A 17107-nucleotide genomic window follows, 5' to 3' on the forward strand; every position below is an offset into this window, starting at 1 on the left:
AAAGTTCCCTTATGATCCGAAAGACTGTCTTAGATTAAAAATTCATTACAAATCTACAATTATATCAGTGGCAATATCCCGCCCAAGAGTACTGCCGCAGTTTAATTCCCGCACCATTGCTAGGATGAATAATAAATATATTAGTGTCAGTGGTGTTGAGTAATAGTTGTAATTGCTAAATATGAACAAAGCTTCATGACCTTTCAGAATTCCTTTCAGATGCCATACAGAATCTGCGGTTGTTTTAAGCATGCTGTACCGTAGACCTCGCCAACAAAAAACTTTGTTCAATAGTTGGAACTAACCTCACGTCAAACCTGTCTACAAGAACTGTAGCAGGAGTAATCCACATTCATCTTTTGCACAATATTAGAATACATTCATATCTCAAACGGAGCTATCTAGAACACAATATGTTCTTCCCCACAACGACCCGCCTGGATTCTGAAGAACATCGGTGTTACGAAATCCAACTCGTATTATCTCACGCAATATCCTCAAAGCCATGGATCAAGGCTTCAGGCAGGTGCAGTATTTCTCAACATTCGAAAAGCATCTGACTCTGCTCCAGACTGACACTTATTACCAAAATACGACGGTATGAGGCATCAAACGAAAACCCTCAACTAGCAGACGCATGAAGTTACGTGGCAATTATCAAGGGAACGCCTACTTATAAAGTTTCAAGAATCATTGTTGGGTGAGAAATCTAGGAGTATACTACAATCTCCTACGTGTCTCCCTCTAGGGACCGTCAGGAGAAGATCAGAAAGGTTATAGCGTGTTCGGAGATTTTTAAGCAAATCGTTTTTCCCGCGCAGCATATGCCATTGGAACTGCAACAAATCTCATTACGTCGTGTAGTTGGAAGTACCCTCTACCATGCACTTCGCAGGGGTTTGCAGAATATAGATGTAAATGCAGATATCCATCCAAAGGTACAAAAGTGACACTTATATGTTTGAACTGTATAGAGCATCGCCAGCTCCTACACGACGCAGTATCCAGAATATACTTTCTGCCTACGAAGTATACTTTCTGTCAACGTCACTCACTAACGGGAAAATGCTCTCAAAAGTGTGATATTTGGAGTGCAGAGACAAAGAACAGTCTAATATTTTAAAAATACAGCAATAAGCCACTTTTTAATGCAATTTTATTTATGCTACCACGCGCGTCGGGCTTTCACCCATCTTCAGTTGATATAACACATATACAATCTTAAGCTGTACACTGTTAAAACAGCGACAACAATTTCGATACTGCAGCTGGCCTGTACAAATTAGCAATTTCGTTTAGCTACTATATATTGTGACTTGTATATTTACGATACAGTTCTGGCTAAATGTAGTTTCTTCTCTGGTTGTTGTTGCCACGGTTTCCGCCTTTGTAATCATGGCACACCCTCTTACTTTGTCACTCCTATTTTGCACAAAAATAAAGAAGAATGTAATACTTCCTTCATCATCAGGAATTGTAGTAACTACAGCTAGTACGACAGTATTGTACCCTGTCTAAACCTTCAGAATACTGAAAAGTTTCCAGGAATGTAAATATTCAGTATGTTTCTTTTACTCTCGTTTTTCTAGAAGACTAGAGGCTAACGAACAGCTACTTCCTGGGTTGATGGTTCCGCCGTATATTGTCTAAGTCTTGCGTACAGTTCGTCATAGTTAAAGTAATGCCACATTAACGGCATTTAAGGCTGAAATAAAGCAAGGAATGTTTCCACCACGCCCAATAATTCAAGCAGGTTTCGAAATGTAAGCCACTGCGCCTTGAGTCACTTTCTTGCCTTACGATACATGCAAATTAAACAATTAAAAGTTCCTCAGGCATCTGTGTGCCAAAATTCAATTCAGTGTACTTCTCACACGAAAATTCGATGGATGTTTCTTGAAGTAAATCTGAAAATAAATGCAGAAATTGCCAATTGTGTAATCATGGAAATCCGGAGTTTAACTGTAAACATTAAGGTTTCATCACGCAATGACCAACAAAACTGTATTGAAAATAATAATTTAATATCATTGAAAAGGTATTTTCCTTAACTAAACAGAAATTCCTATGGTAAGATGAAAACACCTATTCGCAATTCTATTTAAGGGATGGTATAATCGGCCGTAGGGTTAGTTCTTTTCATCGACGTCATCACGAATGTGTGTTGCACTTTTCTAATATTTTCATTGTTTTCGTGGAATGTCTGACGCTAGCGTGGAAAGTACGCTGCTGTAAGGCGAAAACGTTACCTAGCAACGCAGCTGAACTTCGCCACGATGCTACATTCACTTGCCTGCCATCTCTCGGCAACAGGTGAACTGATGCGGCACTCCTGCCATCTGGTAGCGGTTTCGTAACTCAGACCGCTATACGAAGAATACCACTAACACAAAACCCGACTAAACTTATATTGTTGGTGATACTATGGCTTTCTTGTCACCTTTGCGTATATAATGATTTCTTTTATTCTCATTACGGATTTATTGAAGTTTACGCATGCATGACATAATGGAAAAAATTGCAAAGCGCCACTCACCGGTACCAGCTAATCCCTATGGCAATTATACCAACGATGGCTGCCGCACTGCATCCGGCCACTATAGCTGGAAAATAAAGAAGCACCATGCATTAGCTTTTACCTTCAAATTCCGGTATTATTTATGAAATTGTGCAAGCATTCAAGATGCTCATTTTTCAGTTTATATTTCATTACTTTAGTATTCCATGTGACTAAGCTAAGATACCTTTAACACCAAATGAGATGTCAAGAAGAAACAAATTTAACCTGCTCTCAAATTTAGTTGAGTTACCTATCAGACATTTCACTTAATAAGTAGATAATCAACGCATATAGGTTACTGGTATCTCTGAAACTACTTCCCACTGCAGATGCACTTTCGTGTTATCAGTCATTTTCATGTTATACTTACTTTCAAGTAATTGTAAAAGAAACGTGTATTCTCAATGTTAATAAATCTTATATGAAAACTATTGCAGATTCTCACACAATCACTGCATAATCAGTCAAGTCACTAGTAGGTAAATTCAGTGCATGACATTACAAATAATTTTTCTTGACTATTATAAATGTCACTGTTAATCTGACATGTATTACGATTTTACTGGCCCTACAAATTATATTTAGTAGTGTATTCTCTGCTAAAATTAGACTTGAGACCCTATCTCCAATTGTATAAATGCTGTTCTACAAGATTTCAGTATTTTAAATCTACCTATCTTTAGTATAATATGTACCAAAATACTTTCATAGATATAAAAATATTGGCCAATCGTGAGTAGGATTTGTACATTGAGTGTTCCACACAAACTTAGTTGTGTATATATTTAGTTCATCCATCTTGGGAAACGAGAATATCAACGATTTTGGCTGTTATCGATATCGATACTGGCAAGATATTGGGAGGGAACCATAGCCTTTAGTACATGATGTAATTTTAAACTTGATATGCCTAACTGTTCCAGAGAAAAAGGAGTCTTAAAAGATGGATAGACAAACAGCAAACAGACAGACAGACAGACAGATGGATAAAAAATAATATTTTTTCATGTGATATAATTACAAATTTTTTCGTTACTTGTATTGTGAAATCTTAGTTCATGCTAAATTTCATGATTCAAGGTCAACAGGAAGCACCTTGAAACTTCCTGGCAGATTAAAACTGTGTGCCCGACCGAGACTCGAACTCGGGACCTTTGCCTTTCGCGGGCAAGTGCTCTACCATCTGAGCTACCGAAGCACGACTCACGCCTGGTCCTCACAGCTTTACTTCTGCCGGTATCTCGTCTCCTACCTTCCAAACTTTACAGAAGCTCTCCTGCAAACCTTGCAGAACTAGCACTTCTGAAAGAAAGGATATTACGGAGACATGGCTTAGCCACAGCCTGGGGGATGTTTCCAGAATTCAGGAAGCATCTTAACGGTTTTGATTGAGTTTTCGAGTATCAAAATATGTGACTTCAGATATTCTATATTCTCAGAAGCTCAAAATTTTTACACCTCCCAGAGACCATAGACCTTCATATGTGACATAAATTTGAACTTCTACACATTTCTGAGAAAAATAGTTCTGAACAGTCGGATGGACTGACATGATGGACAACAAAGTGATCCTATAGGTTTCCACACTTACAGATTAAGGCACACAACCCTCCTGAACAGAAATGGGTCACGGCAATTAATTTTAGGCAAAATCATAAGCATATATTTAACTAATTCAGAAAGACATGTGATTCAGCTTAAAGAGCTCTTCATATGAACGAAAATTTGAGGACTGTGCCGCAGAAAAGGTAAACTACGGTTGCAGAGTCTATCAATGATGACATCATTAGAGATGGACTGTGAAGTAGTGTTTGAATTTAGAAGGATAGGAACGTCCCAGTTAGGACTATAGAACTTTTTTCTCCCAGATCTCCAGTGAAACCATGTTGAATAATGTTCTCGAATCCTACAACTAAAACCAGGCAGGATATTTTTGAATCAAAGGACAGGGAAATAGTACCACAGTAAAAAATTAATGTCTTCATACACAGCTTCGTAGATGCAGAAAGCCTTATGAGAATAAATAGTAATAGTAGTCATATATTTACACATCACAGAATTACTCCCTCAGTCCTAGAGTCAGCCATAGAAGGCAAACATCAATAAGAGAAACACACATTGTGATATTTACAGTGCTGACATGGGGTGTAAGCTGTACTTCAGGATGGACAGATTGATGTAGAAAAGGAACTGTGGTGAGTTGCATATAATCAAGCAGAAGACTGATCGGAAAAAGAGAAAAAAAAAAGGAAAATGACACTATTGTCACAGTGAAAGATGTTGATTCTAACATAAAGGATTACGTATATAGGTTAGTGAGAAACACCAACTGACAGCTTACATGGAGCTGATTGTTGCTTAACTTCACTTATACAGAGAACATAAATTTTCAACCTAGAACACTCATAAAAGAAACATGTTGTTATAATATAGAGGTAATAATCAGCGATATTGAAAATTTCAAACTCTTAGGACTAAATATAGAGGGAAAGTTTTGTTGAACATATCATTTTGTGTAGAAATGTTATTTAAACCAAAAGACTAATCTCCACTTTCACTGACAATGAAAAAGGAAACCTTGTATACATCAATTTCTATCATTGTATCACCACCTAGAGCGTGATATTTTGTGGCAATCCTCTGCAGTCTGAGAGAATATCATAAGGTCAGAATAGGACAGTTAGAACTATCTGTGGTGTTTGTTTGCAAACTACATCCAGGTCATCACTAAAATGTTCCGGAATCTAATCTTGTCATCCCTGTTACGTACCCTCTTGTTGGTACTGAAATGACATAATACTGCCTTAATTTTGGTGCAGACAGTTATATACAGCTATGTATATAATATATATTTAATATTTTACCAGCAGGACTGATAAATTTTAATCATAAACACCGGATTTTCAAACCTGAGTTGAAGCCTCCTTGTGGCAAACTTCTTGTATACAGTACAGATGCTCTTCACAGTAGTTTAGGGCATTTCATTGTACATTATTTTGCAACTCAATATACTTTTATGATGTTTTATTGTTTATTATTTGTTTACTTATTTTGATTTTTGTATTTCATTCAGCAGTTTGTAAATTATACAGTAACTTGTTTAATGATCCAATTGATTTATCTCTAACAGTCTTGCAGAAATGAAGAAAAGATATAAACATCTGGAAAAATAAACAGAAAATGTTTTGTGAAATTATTTCTCTAAAAATAACAAATTAAATAATCAAAAAAATTGTTATGCATTTGAATGATGCTCAGAATCATGTACAGTGTGTGAGATTGGTGAAATGTTTCTCAACTCTATTTTACTTTTTACTTTTGGATAAATCATTTCAACAAACATTTTTCAGAATTTTTTGTTTTATGCTCAAGTTTTGTTCAGGAAGCATTCTATAAATAAGAGAAAGTAAGAAAATTTCAGTTTATGTATAATTTGATATTTATTTCATTTTTTTCCAACATGAAAGACAGAATTTCACAATCTCTCAACCAATGTAACTTTTTGGATGGGAAACATCTGGTCCTTGAACAGATGAACTTCTTGACACTTCATCTATATGACAACTAGCAACAGCTGTCCATGAAATAATTTAGTTTTCCTCAAATCAGTAATTAAGTTTTTATTTACTGTTTACTTCCCCATTCTTCATTTGACTATGAAAATTTAGATAAAAATTTTCCCTTAAGTCACTACTTTAATTTTTCTTAATTATCATGACTAATTTCAAGCAAGTTAACCTTTTTTTACAAAAAAGGTTTCCATGCTGGTTAGTTTGATACACCATTTGTCTATTTCTGACTCTTTGTTTTGGCATGAAAATCTGTTCAAAAACTCACTGTGCAATTTTACCTGAAATCACCTCATTTCAATCAATTTGATAGCCTATTTGTCCATTTCTCACTCTTCATTTAGTTATGATAAAAAATTATCCCTCAAATCACTTAGTGCAATTTTCTTTATTAATCTGACTGCTTTCAATCAATTAAAACTTTCTTTACAAAAATATACTTCCAACTGCTTAATTTAATACTCATTTGTTCCTGTTCCACTCTGTTTAACTATGAAAATTTGTACAAAATGGCAGTTGTAATTTACAGGGTGTCTTGCTTTCGCTCTGCTCAAATATATGACAAAAAATTGAGACAAAATCTGCTGATGCTTAGACATTATATATTATTTATCTGTGAAACTATCCTACATCCATAAAAATTTGAAATAGTAACAAATTTTTGTATATATAAAAGCCTCTTCTTTTAGTATGTAATGAGAATCACAAGAGAACTGGAAAATTTCAGTTTTTCTAAATTTAATCGAAATTGCCTGCATAGTAAACCAACTGTTATTTTGTTATGAAATGGTTCATTGAAGTTCATCAGTCATAAATGGAAATCGACTGCTAAAAATATTTAATAAATCCCAACTGCCATTTACAATATTATAATTCTCCTTAACATAAATATCATTTTTATGATGGTGGTCTATAAGCATAATGACAATGTGATGTTATGAATTCTCAGTTTTAGAATACTATACACATTCATAGTTATTTATGACTTTACTTAATGTGCTGTAATAACATTTTCAGTTTGAAAGTATTCATGGATCATTTACTTGTATTGTTTATTTTAAATATCTAATGATTCCAAGCAAACATAGTCATATATAATGGCATTTCAGGTGTCTTTACTTTTAGTATGGGATTCAACTGCTTTATTTAAGGAACTATTTCCAGACGTAACTGTGAATTTATCAAAGAATATGCGAATTTGGGGTTAATGTTTGGTACATGATACTTGTCAACTAAAAAACCAGTCAAAATTTTCCCACAGACATTCTGAACAGTTTACTGTTGAAATACTGCTGCTTATCCTTTATATTTTATTTGTCAGTTTCTCATTTAGACACATAACTAAGCTCTCATCATAGTTTGATAACACAGTTACGACAGACTAGGCATTGCTTATTTATTTATTGTTAGCATTTTGTAAAATAAAATTGGTTATTAAACTACTAGTGTTTAAAAGTTTTTAAAAAGGTGAAATTTAAGACTGATCATAAGTTATAAATAGTAATTTAAATCAGTTTTTCAATTAAAACCATCAAAAAACAGTTAACCATTGTTTTTGTGTGACAGCCAGCACAATAGAGCTTCACAATGCACCATAATCTCATTTTTCATTTACAATTATAATTACAAGATTCCTATGTTCCAGTGTTACTGGATTCCATACATTTCTCCTTTTTCCCATTTGAAGCTTAATGCTAATGTGTTTAGTTTATAACATTAACTTTACGATTTTGTTTATTTATGGTAAACTGATGTTGACACAAGAACATCACATCAGTAATCTTTTGCTGAAGATTGTTCAAAGGTACAGATGCACACCAGATAGACTGTGACTGTTTATAAGTAACATTTCTTTATGTTACCAGAACTTCAGGCATTCAGACTGCATTGGACATAGCCAAATGTCAACCTTATATTTATGAAATTGTTAGAAGACTCAAACAAGTGAGCTCTATCCACTGATTATATGAAGGACTTATAGCAAAACAGCATGGAATTATTGATTTATATTTAGGTGTAAATATCTCCAAACTGTACTGGACTGATGAACATTCAAACTATTCACACTGATAGAAATCTAGTTTTTCATTGATGAATGAATATACTGCATTTTTTATCCTGTTTGCTATTCTTTTTCTGATTTTGATGTTTCAGTTCTCTCACACACTCACCAGTCAGTTCGAGAAAAAGTAGTGAAGCCACACTACGGTATTCCTAGTCAAACAGACTGTTTTAATTTTATTTGTTTTAAAAATTTTCAGTCAGGAAATTGTACTCAGCAGCGATCTAGAGAAATCTGAATCTTCATTAAACTGTGGGGTGAGGTTAACAGATTTCATGTGACCAGGGCCTTAAAGTCAATATCACAAAGTGATAGTGGAGGTTGAAGCAGTCAATTCATTCCACAGATGTAAAGGAAATATTTGTGGAATTTCCTTTACAGATAGTAAAGACTGCAAACTCCTTGGTCTACACTTGGGTGGAAATCTTTGACCAGAAAACCATATTAATTTTGTGTCCAGGAAAATGAGCAGTGTCGTGTACTTGCTTAGTCAACTGTCCAAAACTGTATGTAATACATATTGAAAACAATATACTGTAAGGGTTTTTTACCATTTCCATGTTATTAGAGAGCTGTTGGAGTGTGCTGCTGATTCACTCTTGAATAGATCACCGGTTCTACAAAAGGAAGCTGTTAGGCTGATGCATGATCTGGGGTAAATGGAGCGCATTCGTAATGTTCTTATCAAACACAAACATCTCACGGTATATTCCTTGTCTACATATGGACTGAGCACATTTTTTGTAAGCTGTCAGGGTGACATACCTAAATGTTATAATATAAATAACAACAAATCAAGAAATAAGCACAGCCATAGAAGACAGAATGAATTTACAAGTAACAGACAGTCCATATACCAGTGGCTCAATGTAGTATAATAAAATTACCCAAATTAAATTCTTTTCTTGTAAATAAATGTGTGTATTAATTGAAAGGATTATAAGCTGTATTTGTTGTATACTATATGGCCAGTAATAAGAATAATGGAAAGGAGTGGAATTTCTGGAAGTGGCTAAGAATAAAGGAAAACAAAGAACAGACAGCATGCACACCTCTAGACAAGGAAGACTTAAAGAAGGACATACCATCAAATTCACAAAATACTGAAAGTGCAATAAATGCAATTTGTGACACCACACAACACATTATAGTAGTGGATTGTGATAGCATGCAACAGCTACTAGAGGAAGATTATGAAAACACACAGATCATATAACCTATATATGGCAACAGGAATTATGAAAAGGGTAGAAACAGTGATGGAAATGACATGAAAAATGGAAGAAGTTTATTGTTGGACCCACTGTCTGTTAATAAAATATGTGAAAAATATGTGAAAATGAGACTGGCTAAATTAGAGGATACACATGCGTTAACCCCAGCAATAAGACACTTTGTTGGGCTTTACAATCAATTTTCCTGTCATGGAGGAAATTGATCATATTCAATTCAGTGTCAACAACTTGCCCACAAATTTAAAGGAATGCAGACCCTACTTGATGTCATCTTAAAGAAATGACAGAAGACACTTGATACTGCAACTGCAATTAAAATGTCCTGGAAAGAAAATTGTGACAGACATCATCAAAGGCTGCCCACAGGGCTCTGTTTGTGGTCAAGAGTTCTGGGGTGTTGGGACAGAGTCATTACTGAACCAGTTTCAGAGTATAACAAACACTAGAGGCCACATCGCCTATACATATGATATGTTAACTGTAGTATCTGCTAGCACAAGGGCTAAACTAGAGGAAAAAGGCAGGGAAGTTCTTGAAAGACTAAGCAACTGTTGCATAACTAACGATAGCAGTGCACAAAACAGTATACATTTTTATTATTTTACTAAAAGCAACTTTATCAAAAACGAGAAATTCCACATTCTGGATAAATGATCAACCTGTGAAAATAAATCTGTATTAAAATCGATGAAAAGCAAAACATTCATAAACTAATGGCTAAAATGTCTCTGAGAACTATGGGACTTAAAATCTGAGGTCATCAGTCCCCTAGAACTTAGAACTACTGAAACCTAACTAACCTAAGGTCATCACACACATCCATGCCTGAGCAGGATTCGAACCTGCGACCAGAGCAGTCGTGCAGTTCCAGGCTGAAGCGCCTAGAACCGCTCGGCTACAGAGGCTGGCTTCATAAACTAAGAAAAATTCTGTCCGAACAGGCCTCAAATGCCCCAAACATTCATGCACATGTAGAAATCGACTGCCAGAGAGGAATTAAAATCCTAATAAAATAGCAACAACTAGCCAAAGATGTTTTCAGCTGCCACTAAATGCAATAAGAACATACCACAACGCAATCTTACTCTATATTGTGGGCTATGGGTCGAGTGTTGGGGCTTAGAGCCAGAATGGTAAGGATAGCACAGGCTCTGCAGCGAACACAGAGGAGTGTACTCCTGTGCCTGATTGGTACTTACAGAACGACAATGAATGAGGTTTGGCGATATTAGGCTTGCTACCTCTAGACCTGTCAGTAAACAAAGGTGCACAATACTGGATCAAAAGGCACGAATATCATAAGATAAAGGACATATTTGGCACAAGAGCTGTAGCGAATACGAAAATAAAAACATGCATTGATAGAGAACTGTAAGAAATCTGGGACATGGCAGAAAGAAGGAGGAGAATCTACAACTTCCTACCTAGCATAAAAGAAAGAACGAGAATGACATACTTCCTTCTGACCAAGTGCGCTATACACTACCTGTCAGGACATATCCCATATCCTAGCTACTTACTATAAACACAACAGTGCACCAGACACTTGTATACGTGGAGCAATCGGCATCCCAGCACACATCATCTGGGAGTGTGCCATAAGACAAGATATTACAGACCAGGACAGGAATGAATTTGGAAATACAACAGTCTATAATATAATAAGAAATGAGGAACTGTGGCATAACATGCACTCACTCACAGCTAAGATATCAGCTTATGAACTGCAGGTCTACGTGACTAAGAGACAACCAAGAAAAACACCGTGAAATCAGGAGACCCTGACAGCCATTTCCCAATCTCTGTACCTTGAGTGGCACAGCAACACAGCCCCTGTGAATCCTGAGTTGCACCTCAGTGCGCCAGAGGCTATCCATTGAGGCAAATGAGAAATCCAGCTTGGTTCTCATACCAAGTACAGTAGTTTAGTGTAGCATAGAGCTGTTGTTACAGTGCTGTAGTAACGTAGTCAAGATCATAAATTACAAAACTGCATAGTGTAATAGTCCAGTAGTGTGTGCCTTCTGGATTCCAGATGTCAGATATCTGTGCACCAGATGGCCAAATGATAGTATGTAAAACGTTATTTTAAGTCATTCTTATTTTTTGTTTTAATGTAATTATTCTATGTCGATTCCCCCCCCCCCCTTAAACGGCATAATGCTTAGTTGTTAACAACACATTCTTAATCATTTTAAAATATTATCTGCTTTATTCATGCTTTTTCATGGGCAACATTTGATCCATTCTTTTATATAGATAACAGATTAAAAGAAAAAAGCAAATAAATAATAATAAAAAATATTATGTATTAGCCTTTGTGGAAAATAAGTGTGTCACTAAACCTTGGCATACAAATATGAAACATACTAAATATTTGTATACACTGTGACTTTATAAATAGTCATCTTGTGATGACTATATGCAAAAAAAATGTAAAATTGGAAACACAGCCTCACCTAATGTGAGGAAATAACTTCTATCTTATGAAAATATTAATGATACTCAAGAATAATTAAGTGCTGTGTAGCATTCACTTCATTTAATAGTAAACTGTAATCCAGTGATATAGAAATTTATAATTCTGTCAGCAAGAAAGTGTCCATACAAGTGTTCACTCATTACCTTGTTGAAGAGGCTTTCAAAAAAATAAATACTTCCTATCATGGACACATTACCCATAAAAGTCCACTCTATGAGAAATTGGATTTCTTTGAAGTTTTTCTGCTACTTAGACTCAGGAATGAAGATATTGATTGTTTTGACATTTAAGTATATTTTGCTTTACTTTAATGCTACCTTTAATCTATTTGCAAACTTTTAACACAAAATAAATTAAAAGTATAAATTAAAAGTACTTTTAAGGCATTATCTAATGTAATCTCTAGCACAGAAAACATTGGTTCTTTATGTAACTGGATTTTTTCATATAAGTAATTTGTGAGATTTAAGATACTTTTAAAGTCTCTTTCTTCGAGAAAATGCATATAAAGCAACTTCTAGAATACAGAAATAGTAGGTAGATAGATTAGAAGGCCAACATAAGTGGTAAATATGCATCAATTGCTCTTTATTCAGAAGTGTTCACCTACACAAGAATGTTGGCCATATAAGTTATAAACAGTCTGTTTGACTATTGGCTATCATTATGCCTTTCTTTTAAATTATTGCTTACATAGGTTTCTTTAAGCTTCAGAACTCTTAAATATTCTGCTTGTGTCATATATTTACCTACAAGCACTAGCTTTTGTTTTTAAGATATTTTAAATAATCTACTTCTCTGTTCAACTTTCATTATCCATTTTCTTCACAGTTTGTTAGTGATGGTACATATTGCTGAAACAGATGATGTGTGAATGCAAAATTAGAGTCAAGTGAGTAGTTAATGATTCTTAAACAGAATAAGCTGTTATTCTTTCTATTTCTTTGTAAGATATTAAAGACTACCAGAAAATGAAATTAAATATCTCTTTTAGGCATTATTTCGTCCTTTTAACTGATCTTTTTCCACATGTTCAATGAAAAAATGGTCACATGATGTTCTGTCTGTAAAGTAAGGTGGGATGAGATTAGTGTCTCAAGTAAAATTCGAACGTTTTGACCATGGGAGGTACTAATGAACTCATAGATTATCATGATAAAGCTTAAAGAACTACAGAGTACATGAGATGCGAAGTAAGATTATTTTGAGCAACAAGGAAAAGCAATCAAAAATGGATCAAAAGACCTTACTAACAGAAACAAATAAAGAGATTAGTGGAGTGAGTTAGTTACTTTCCTTCATACCCATAGTTAATGTTTACAATACCTCAGTGTAGTGTAATATATTGCAGATATTCCTAATACTTTTCTGAATATAAAAAGGGCGACTAGTTAACTGTTTATACGAGTAATGGGTTGGATTTGTAATCAAAAAACACACTCTTATGATATCTATTCAAAATTTCTGTAGAGTAGTAAGAATTTGCAAGGAAAAAATGGTTACATATCATTTTTAAACAAACCTTTTTTGATTATGGAAATGGTTGAACATTTTTTAGTAAACTTATTCATGTTGTATGGAATTGCTTGAGGTCAGCAGCTATCTTCTAAATTTATGAAATAATCTTAGTGTTCCGTTTTTACTAATAGTTATAAGCATGTCGAATTTGACAGCATGCTATTCACCACGTGCATTACAGTTACATGTATGCTATTATGAGTATGATGAGGATTATCTGCTGGGTGTACCAGTGGGGTTGTGTTCTAAAATTTAATCAATTTCGCTGTAAATTTATTTGTTTGGCACACATACCACAGTAATGAACACAACACCATCACGTAAGCTAAGATAAAGTAGTAACCCTTCCAGATCTCCAGGCATAGACCACTCAGGAGGATGTAGTCAACAGGAGAAACAGAATTGACTTTCCACAGGTCACATGGTGGAATGTCAGGTCCCTTAATCGGGTAGGTCAGTTCAAAAACTTAAATTGGGTTATGGATAGGCTGAAGTTAGACTAGTAGGAGTTAGTGAAGAGGGGTAACAGGAAGAAAAGGGCGTTAGGTCAGGTCAGTTATCGACACAAAACCAAAGAGGTGTAAAGCAGGAATGGCCAAAGAATGAATAACAGAATAAGAGTGCAGGTGAAGTACTATAGCCGCGCGGAGTGGCCGCGCCATTAGAGGCACCATGTCACTAATTGCGCGGCCCCTCCCGCCGGAGGTTCGAGTCCTCCCTCGGGCATGGGTGTGTGTACTGTCTTTAGCGTAAGTTAGTTTAAGTAGTGTGTAAGTCTACGGATCGATGACCTTAGCAGTTTGGTCTCTTAGAAATTCACACACATTTGAACATTGAAGTACTATAAACAATATTGTGAAGGCGCTATCATAACCACAATGAACATGAAAGCAACATCCACAACTGTAGTGCAAGTTTACGTGCCAATTCTCTCCACAGATGATGAAGAGATTGAAAGAATTTATGGTGAGATAAAGGAAATTATTTAGATGGATAAGGTTAACGGCAATTTAATTTTGATGGAAGATTAAAACAGAACAAACTGCAAAACAATAGGAAATAATGGAGATGGGACCTGAATAAACTGAAGCAACCAGAAGCTGTTTAGAGTTTCAAAGGGGTAATTACATAACGTTTGACAGAAGGTGCATATTGTATGAAACCGCTCCCTAAGCAAGAGCGTTAGTGATGGGTCGCGCCGTAGTAAACTCTGGCGTGGGACTATTGCCATCATGATCCTAGCAGTCTGGTCCCGCCAATCCCACTATTGCCATCCCTCAAGAAGATTCAATGGCCATCATCATTGTGCAAACGGAATCTGGATTTGCCTCTAAAGAAGTGATTTTAAACATGTTTCGAATTACGCTAGCCAGCCGTAAATGTTTTAATACACAGTTACTAGAATACACTGTAGGTCTCACACGGGGTGTATTCTGACGTCACAGCCGACCCCGCCACAGCGCAGTAATCCTCGACTTTCATAAACAATTGCGTTCATTGCGGTTTTGAGGGTAACTGATTTCACTAATTGTTATGCAATTGTGCAGTCATACAATAGTGAATCCTTCAGGCCTTCTTCTTCCTCGCGGATGGATCACTTAGGACCACGCGTAATCAGCATTTGTTGGCCTTCCTTTTAGCCCAGTATTTCCTCATAAACAACGAATGGGCTAGCTTTCGTTGCGTAGACCACGTATGTTGGTTAGTTTTTCTCTTTTCTTCCTCAAATCCCCGTGTGTTTGTGATTTTCCTGATTTTATTTCTGTCATGTAGATTTGGAGACCCTAATTCTCTCAGGTCTTTTTCCGTCTGTTTGTACCTGATCGGTCTTGTAGTTTTGTTCTTTAAAAATGTATGGATTTTGTGCGTTAACCTGTTCGAGTCTATTCTTTCTAAATGCCCCATGAATTTGATTCTTCTCATGCGCATTGTGTCTGTTATTTTTGGAGATATTTTTATATGTTTCTGCATTGAGTATTGGATAATGCACACCATCTTTAGCTCTTGGTCCTAGGATTTTCCCCATTATTTCTAATTCCCCTTTTAGTGTTCCGTGTTGAAGGTTTAGTGTCTCAGATGCGTAGAGAGCTTCGAGGGTAATTACTGTTGTGTAGTGTCGTATTTTGCAGTTCCACGAGAGACCCTTTTTGTTATAAGCGTTTTTTCTTAACTGAAAAGCCGTCTCCATTTTCTGGACTCTTGATCTGACAGATTTCTTTTCATTAAAATTTTCTGCAATTCATTCACCTAAATATTTAAATTCTTTTACTCGAGAGATGTAATTATTACCAATTTTGAGATCAGAAGGCGCATCTTTGATGTCAGTCATAAAATTTGTTTTTTTTTTTCAAATGAAATTTGTAATCCTATTTTTGCTGCCTGCTTTTGTAATAATTCTAGCTGTTTCTGTGCATCGGTAATGTCTTGGGCGATCAGTGCCATGTCGCCAGCAAATGCTAAACAGTCTAATTCCATGCCCTTACCTTTTGGCCCCAGTCGGCGTGCTGGTGCACCTGCTTTTCTCCATTGTCCATCAAGTTTTTCAAGAGCGCAATTGAAGAGCACTGGGAACAGTCAATTCCCTTGTCGTACTCCTGTATCTATTTCAAATTCTGTGCTCAATTCTCCCATAAATTTTACTTTGGATTTGGTCTCTGTGAGTGTCTTTTTATGATGTTTGTTGTCTTTTGATCTAATCCAAATTCTGCTAACGCGTCAAAAAGGGATTCTCGGTCTATACTGTCATATGCTTTTTTAAAGTCGATAAACGTGATGACATAACTTTTGTCTGAAGTACTATGCAAATATTTCATCGAGTTTTTCAAGTTAATGATTTGGTCTGCGCATGATCGATCTTTCCTGAATCCACCTTGATATTCGCCTAGTTTTGAATCCAGCTGAGGTCTTGCTCGGTTTAGTAGGGCTTTAGACAGAATTTTGTATGTTATTGACAATAAAGAGATTCCACGATAGTTGTTGGGGTCTATTTTACTTCCTTTTTTTGTACAGAGGATGTATGATTGCTGTCTTCCAATCTGAGAGGATTTTTTCAGTTTTCCAGATTTCATGTAAAATTTCTGTGAGTTTTGCAATAAGATTTTCTCCTGCATTTTTCCATAATTCTGCAATGATTTGGTCTTCTCCTGATGATTTGTTATTTTTAAGTGACTGAATTATCTCTTTAATCTCCTGTAAACTTGGTGGCTTTGTTCAAAAATGGTTCAAATGGCTCTGAGCACTATGGGACTTAACATCTGAGGTCATCAGTCCCCTAGAACTTAGAACTACTTAAACCTAACTAACCTAAGGACATCACACACATCCACGGCCGAGGCAGGACTCGAACCTGCGACCGTAGCGGTCGCACGGTTCCAGACTGAAGCGCCTAGAACCGCTCGGCCACACCGGCCGGCGGTGGCTTTGTGTCTGGGTTTCGCTGTTTATTTATGAGCAATACATTACATTTGTTTATGTTCACGGTCAACTGCAAATCGCTGCACCAAGCGTCGATCCTCTGCTGGCATTCCAACTTTCCGTTGCAGTTTTCAAATGTTGCGATCTCTCATCCGTGATTGTGATTAAGTGTAGATTGACGCTTCAGGTATCAGTGTATTGAGGGGTTCTTAGAGTGCGTTTTTAATTCTTTTCAGTGAAAAATAATTATCTGCTGTACGATCGTGA

The 17107-nt window shown here is 35.9% G+C and overlaps 1 protein-coding gene across 2 annotated transcripts in view; it reads right to left on the reverse strand.

Annotated features, from left to right (window-relative positions):
- LOC126481064 (neural proliferation differentiation and control protein 1) overlaps positions 1–17107 on the reverse strand; it is a 1141454-nt gene that overhangs the window by 380772 nt on the left and 743575 nt on the right. For both annotated transcript variants that reach the window (XM_050104548.1, XM_050104547.1), the window contains exon 5: positions 2537–2603. In XM_050104548.1, coding sequence (XP_049960505.1) covers positions 2537–2603 — 67 coding nt within the window. The remainder of the gene's footprint in view (positions 1–2536; positions 2604–17107) is intronic.

The sequence above is a fragment of the Schistocerca serialis genome, chromosome 5 (genome assembly GCF_023864345.2).
Source record: "Schistocerca serialis cubense isolate TAMUIC-IGC-003099 chromosome 5, iqSchSeri2.2, whole genome shotgun sequence".
Classification (NCBI taxonomy): Eukaryota; Metazoa; Arthropoda; class Insecta; order Orthoptera; family Acrididae; genus Schistocerca; species Schistocerca serialis.